The sequence below is a fragment of the Babylonia areolata genome, chromosome 19, assembly GCF_041734735.1.
Source record: "Babylonia areolata isolate BAREFJ2019XMU chromosome 19, ASM4173473v1, whole genome shotgun sequence".
In the NCBI taxonomy this organism is placed as follows: Eukaryota; Metazoa; Mollusca; class Gastropoda; order Neogastropoda; family Buccinidae; genus Babylonia; species Babylonia areolata.
In genome coordinates this window covers 54,785,130-54,792,629 of record NC_134894.1, presented here as the reverse complement: position 1 = coordinate 54,792,629, position 7,500 = coordinate 54,785,130, and the positions used below count along the sequence as shown (strand labels likewise).

The following is a 7,500-nucleotide window of genomic DNA, read 5'->3' as shown; positions in this document are numbered from 1 at the left end:
CAGACCCAATAACCGTAATCCCAACCCAGAACCAATGCTGAACAGGACAGTGCAGAATGACGAGGGATGAGGAACGAACACACGGGGAACACGGGAACCGAACCAAGCAAGCAACATCACTGACCTGTATCACTGACCTGAGCAGCCCATGACAAACAACAACACTGACCTAAGCAGCCCATGACAAACAACACACTGACCTAAGCAGGTCATGACAAACAACAACAACACTGACCTAAGCAGCCCATGACAAACAACAACACTGACCTAAGCAGGTCATGACAAACAACAACACTGACAGAGCAGCCCATGACAAACAACAACAACACTGACCTAAGCAGGTCATGATAAACAACAACACTGACCTAAGCAACCCATGACAAACAACAACACTGACCTAAGCAGGTCATGACAAACAACAACACTGACCTGAGCAGCCCATGACAAACAACAACACTGACAGAGCAGCCCATGACAAACAACAACACTGACCTGAGCAACCCATGACAAACAACAACACTGACCTAAGCAGGTCATGACAAACAACAACACTGACCTGAGCAGCCCATGACAAACAACAACACTGACCTAAGCAGGCCATGACAAACAACATCACTGACTGAGCAGCCCATGACAAACAACAACACTGACAGAGCAGCCCATGACAAACAACAACACTGACCTAAGCAGGCCATGATAAACAACATCACTGACCTGAGCAGCCCATGACAAACAACAACACTGACCTAAGCAGGCCATGATAAACAACATCACTGACCTGAGCAGCCCATGACAAACAACAACACTGACAGAGCAGCCCATGACAAACAACATCACTGACCTGAGAAGGCCATGGCAAACAACATCACTGACCTGAGCAGCCCATGACAAACAACAACACTGACCTAAGCAGGCCATGACAAACAACATCACTGACAGAGCAGCCCATGACAAACAACATCACTGACCTGAGAAGGCCATGACAAACAACATCACTGACCTGAGAAGGCCATGACGAACAACAGCACTGACAGAGCAGCCCATGACGAACAACAACAACACTGACCTGAGCAGGCCATGACAAACAACAACACTGACCTGAGCAGACCATGACAAACAACGACACTGACCTGAGCAGGCCATGACGAACAACAACACTGACCTGAGCAGCCCATGACAAATAACACTGACCTGAGCAGGCCATGACGAACAACGACACTGACCTGAGCAGGTCATGACGAACAACGACACTGACCTGAGCAGGCCGCAGCCCATGACGCCCAGGTCCACCTGGTAGTACAGCAGCTGGTAGAAGAGCAGCTTGACCAGGATGGCCAGGCTGTCCGTGAGGGCCAGCATGACCACGAAGACGGGGAAGGTGCCGATGCACGACCTCATGCGGAAGATGGTGACGATGGCCGCGCAGTTGCCCGGGAAGCCGAGGGCGAAGAGCGGCCACAGGTAGTAGCGGTTGATGAGCACGGCGGTGTCGAAGATGTCCCGGGCCTTCAGGTACTCCTCGTACTCCTCCAGAGTCACCGTCGGCTGCTCCGTCTGCAGGAGGCTGGGGTCGGTGACGTTAGGGATGGTGGAGAGCGTGGTGGCCATGGTGTGGGTGGGGGTTGCGGTGTGGGGGGATCGTCCCTCCTCCCTGGTGTTGATGGTGTTGTTCCAAGTGTCCTCGCCTTGACGTGCAGTTCAACGACCAACTCGCAAAAAGTCCTTTGGTTGTTCGGAGCGTGGGTCTTCGTTCCTTGAAGGTTTGCGTTGCTCGCGGAGGGGTAAATCCTGTGGCTTATTTGAGGGCAGCGCTTGTTTGTAGTGGTCGTCTTGTCCACTTCGGAGGCTTCCGCTGTACCGCTTGCAGAACGATTCCAGCTGCACGGTTCACACAGATATTAACTCACTCAGTACGGCCAGTCCTCTCTTCTCTACACAGACCCCTCGGATGTCCAGTGGGTGTCTGAATGACCCAACCTTTAACTTCCGTCGTCAGAACTGTGGTATTCTTTGTCAATATTCACCTCTTCAGTATAAGGGCCTTCCGCCTGCAATATTTTGATGATGGTAATTGGGCTGAAACGCTGTCAACGTCGTCTCTTTCGCCGTTCGTATGGAGAGAGTTAATATGTTTCCCTGCACAGCACAATGCAGCTGGGTTTACCGAACACTCAGAACTTGCGTCGTCATTGTTATTCATCGAATATGTTTCTCGTCTTTTCTGATATCAGTTGAGTGTGTTCGTTTTGATCCGACAGTTCAACGTAAACATCAGTCGCGTGTGTCGAAGAACATTGTTTCCTCATATATTTCCCCAGAAAAGCTTCACTGTTGACTGGCACCATAATTGTTATTCATCTTGACAGTCCGGAAACAGCATGGCAAACTATTTATTGTTCATCCTCTGATAAATTCACTGTATTTGGGCGTTATCTTTATATCTGGCACTTGAATCTTCGAGTTTTCATGAGAACGCAAAAACGTATCCTTTTAATATGTTGTCAAATTCCATTCACATACTAAAACCAACGGTAACTGGCTATCACATCTAAAGGAAGTGGTACATTAGAACCATCAAATAATAGACGTGTGGTTTATTGGAAGAAAACATATATATGATGGTGCAGTTGTTCACGTCTGACGCCTCAGCGAAACAGCCCAGAGCCAAACAGCCCAGACAGCCGCAGTGTCAGTATGTCGGACTGCCGCGGCCTCAGACAAGAGTCCCCGAGGTCTGACAGATGACCGCTCATTTCCTGCACACATCCATCATCAGTGTCTGCCACAGCGTCCCGGGAAAACTGCCCACACTGCAACAGACACGGTCTTGTGAGGTGGATCAGGTTTTTCACATGCCAGGTTTTGTTTGTTTGTTTTTTTAACAAAGTACATAGTCTGACTCTATGACACACATACGCGCTCGCTCGTGCACACTTACACACGCACGCACGCGCACACACACACACACACGCACAGAAACAGACACACACAGACACACACACACGCACGCACACACACACGCACGCACGCGCGCGCGCGCGCGCGCACACACACACACACACACACAGAGGCATTTTACGTGTGTAAGCGGTTTTTTTGTTTTGTTTTGCTTTGTTTTTGTTTATTTACCCCGCCATGTGGGCAGCCATACTCATGTTTTCGGGGTTGTGCATGCTGGGTATGTTCTTGTTTCCATTACTCACCATACGCCGGCATGGATTATAGGATGTCTAACGTACATCATTCTCTCTCTCTCTCTCTCTCTCTCTCTCTGTCTGCCTGTCTGTCTGTCTCTCTTGTGAAAAATGGACACATATACTGCACACTATTGCATTGCAATCTATCACATTAATGGAATGTTGGCTCAATGGTAACGTGTCCGCTTAGGAAGCGAGAGAATCTGAGCGCCCTGGTTAGAATCCGACATTCGCAAGAATTTTCTCCCCCCTCTTCTCGACATTGAGTGGTGGTCTAAACGCTAAGTTAAGTCATTCGAATGAAACAACAAATAAACCGAATAAAGGTCCCATGTGCAGCATGCACTTAGAGCATGCAAAAGAACCCACGGCAACAAAATGGATGCCCCTGGCAAAAAAAAAAAAAAAAAAAAAAAGTTTCAAGACCTGACCAGCCTGTTGGGTCTACGCATGGGCCAAGCATCTGCTCCCTTTTTTTTAAATTTCAAAGCAGATGCGGTGTGGAGCATATGGATCAGCCTGCACTCACTGATACCTCCTTTCCATGTGAAACTGAAACGACGTCCCACACCCCGTGCAGGAATCCTGGAGGACACGGCACAGCCCCGCACCGCAGATTAGCCGCGGGGAACTGAAGAGGGTTCCACGACTGACTGATAAGCCTCGTGTCCCGGGACTGGGCTGTCCCGTGAGATCACACAGCCTGTGGAGATCTTTACGACTTCACGGCGAAGGTTCGCTATCTACTCCAGCTCCTGCTCCAATTCAGTTCAGTTTCTCAAGAAGGCGTCGACTACGTTCGGACAATGTCATATATATATATATATACGCAACATCATATCTGCTAAAGGCTACCCCCGAAAACGGAGTATGGCTGCCTACATGGCGGGGTAAAAACGGCCATACACGTAAGAGCCCACGAGTGAAGGTGGGAGTTGCAGCCCACGAACGAAGAGGAAGACGACGAAGAAGAAGACGAATATCCGCTAAGCAGATGCCTGACCAGCAGCGTAACCCAACGCGCTTGAATAAGAAACACACACACACACACACACACACACACACACTCCACCTCCGCCTCCCTTTCACAGCCCCCCCCCCCCCCCCTGTACCCCTTCTCCCGCCTTGCCCAGTGTTGTCCATCTATGTCTACACCCGAAACGCTTCATCACCCTTGTTAATAGCGTTTCGACAGTTCACCCAGAAATGAAAGCTCCGTGATAAATGTTCCACAAACGATATTGCTGATGAGTTTCACTATTTGTTCGTATGCTTTTTTTTTTTTCGTTTGTTTTGCTTTGTTTGTTTGGTTGTTTGTTTTCTTACAACATTAGGCGCAAAATAAAATGTTCATCCAGATATTACAGAGCCCGCCCAAACTGCAATGAATCCCACTTGCTGTTTTCTGGGAGGAGGAGGGAGGCGGGGGGTGGGGGTGGGGTGGGGGGGAGGAATATTGTTAAAAAAACTGAAATCATTTGTTTCTTCTATCAGTGGTTCTTTCCGATAAAATTTTGTCGGTTGTGATGAAGAAAGAAAAAGTCTCTTGCTGGGTAAAATTACTTGGTAAATGTGTATTTTTGTGTTAACGCGAAAGGGCTTGAATAGGTTTTTGACATAACTCTTTCTGCTTGCAGGGTGTGTGTAAAACACAAGTGGAGTGGTGGCCTAGAGGTAACGCGTCCGCCTAGGAAGCGAGATAATCTGATGCTTACTGCCTAAATAGCTTTAATTTTAGGCTCTGGCAGTATAAAAATGTTAATAAATCATCAGAGAATCTGAGCGCGCTGGTTCGAATCACGGCTCAGCCGTCGATATTTTTCTCCCCCTCCACTAGACCTTGAGTGGTGGTCTGGACGCTAGTCATTCGGATGAAACGATAAACCGAGGTCCCGTGTGCAGCATGCACTTAGCGCACGTAAAAGAATCCATGACAACAAAAGGGCTGTTCCTGGCAAAATTCTGTAGAAAAATCCACTTCGATAGGAAAAACAAATAATAAAACTGCACGCAGGAAAAAAATACCAAAAAAATGGGTGGCGCTGTAGTATAGCGACGCGCTCTCCCTGGGGAGAGCAGTCCGAATTTCAACACAGAGAAATCTGTTGTGATAGAAAGAAATACAAATACAAAATACAAAGATGGATGTATGTAATGTCTCAATGTCCCCAAGGGGCACGAGAAATCAACTTCTTGCCTTGCCGCGCCTAGCCCTCCCTGTTTCTAAATGTCAAGCGATGTTTCCGAGGAGAGGGGTGGATGGAGTGTGTGGCCAGGGGGGAGGGGAGTGGGGGAGGGGTGATGGTGGAGCGTGGAACGGGAGGGGGAGGGAGGTCTTGAGGTCTTCAGGAGGAAGGAAGGAAGGAAGGAAGGGCGGAATGAAATGTTACCCGTTCAATGAACATCTAACTGGCTTGGAACACGAAACAAAGTGATTTTACCCGACATCAGTGCCGTGCTGAGGTCGACACAGAAATGTAGAATAGTATAGAATATGTCTTTATTACCAAGTGTACCAGAGTCATAAGGAATATTGGGGGTGGGGAGGTGCGGGGGGGGGGGGGGGGGGTGGGGGGGGGATAGTACATAACAAGGTACGAACATAAACCGAAAATTATTCATAAACACAGATACAGTAGAAACCAGGATACATACAAGTGCGTATCAATATAAAAACTTGTACATACTCACACATGCATGCACTACACTCTCTCTCTCTCTCTCTCTTCTCTTTCTTTGAACAGAAACCGCATTTTACATGTGGATGGGGCTGATGACTAGATCTTCAGTAGATGGTTCTTGACTGCACAATTCTATTTATCATACTGGATTTGTTCGAGAGACAGGGCATTGACTGTTTTTTGGGAAAAAAAAAGCTATTGGCGATGCGACTGGGGGAAAGTGTGACTAGTTTTGGTGCTTTTCGGCTCAAACGACGAAACATTTACCTGTCTGCAAACACCTTTAAAACTGTGCAAAGACTCCCAGCTGTTGTTTTAAACAAGCGGCACCTCTTGAGTTCCGTACTCACGACGTGACCGATAGCTTTCAATGATATATTTCAGTTCAATGGATTAATGCGCCAGAGAGTATGAATCCTACAGAGTCGAAGAACAGTCAAGGAATTCAATGCAGAACTTTTCACAGTTTATTATTTTGTAGTATAAAAGTTTCAAACTGTGCAGCTGCTCAGTGACAATTATGTAAATACGCGCATAAAATGACCGAAAAGATAAACACACACACACACACACACACACACACACACGAAAACACACACACACGAAAACACACACACACACACGAACACACACGAAAACACACACACACACACACACACACACACACACACACACACACACTCACACACACACACACTCCTATAAGCATATACAAATTACCCCCTCCCTCGTCCTCCTCCTCAAATTCTCCATCTATGATTCCTACAAATCGAACAGCACACAAAAAAAAAACCAACGCTCACCGAACTCATTCGCTGAAACAGAACTAGTCAGATATAACACATCACCGTGACATTTGATCCATGTCTGTTTCACCCAGTTCCATCACAAAGAATTCCCACCACGCTGCGACCACGGCAGAGGCCTGAAAGGTTTTTTTGCTGTTGTTTTTTTAATGACAGGGGGAGGGGGGGGGAAGCTGCCATTGCCCTGTCGGCTTTACGAACAGCAATGGTGACGGTTTATGACACAGGGGAAAAACAAATCGGTAGGGGTGGGGGGGGGGGGGGGGGGGGGCGAGGGGGAGGTATGTCCGGGGGGGGGGGGGGGGGGTAAGGGGGGGGGGTATCGATAGGAACAGGTATCTTGTTTTTTTTTATGACAGAAAAAACAAGAAATAAAAAGCTGCCGAAGTCCTGTCGCCTTCACGAACAGCAATGGTGACGGTTTCTGACACAGGGGGAAAATAAATCGGTGAGGTAAAATATCGACAGGATTACCTCCCCATACACCGATAATGAGTCCTTGGTGATGGTGATGGTGAAGATGATGATGACGAGGAAGAAGATGATGATGATGAAGATGGTGACAGAGACACAGTATGATTATTCTGAATGTCAACACCTAGGCCACAAAAGGACTCCTCTTTTTTTTTCTATTATCAAGTCAAGAGGAGGCGTTTTGCTTACGTATGTCATTTCTCGCTTCTCTCTTCTCTTCTCGCCCCCCCCCCCCCCCCCCCCCCCCTCTTTCTCTCTTTCTCTTTTTTTTTTTTTACTTTACATTTGTCTCTCCATTCGATGGTCTGAGACATGGCTCTGTTATTGATCATTCCATTCAGT

General features: G+C 47.7%; 1 protein-coding gene across 5 annotated transcripts in view; it reads right to left on the bottom strand.

Annotated features, from left to right (window-relative positions):
* Positions 1-7,500, bottom strand: part of LOC143294366 (uncharacterized) — a 200,026-nt gene that overhangs the window by 31,469 nt on the left and 161,057 nt on the right. For 4 of the 5 annotated variants that reach the window (XM_076605833.1, XM_076605834.1, XM_076605831.1 and 1 more), the window contains one exon: positions 1,256-2,810. In XM_076605833.1, coding sequence (XP_076461948.1) covers positions 1,256-1,608 — 353 coding nt within the window. In that variant the 5' untranslated portion in view covers positions 1,609-2,810. The remainder of the gene's footprint in view (positions 1-1,255; positions 2,811-7,500) is intronic. The other variant, XM_076605835.1, reaches the window with a different exon arrangement.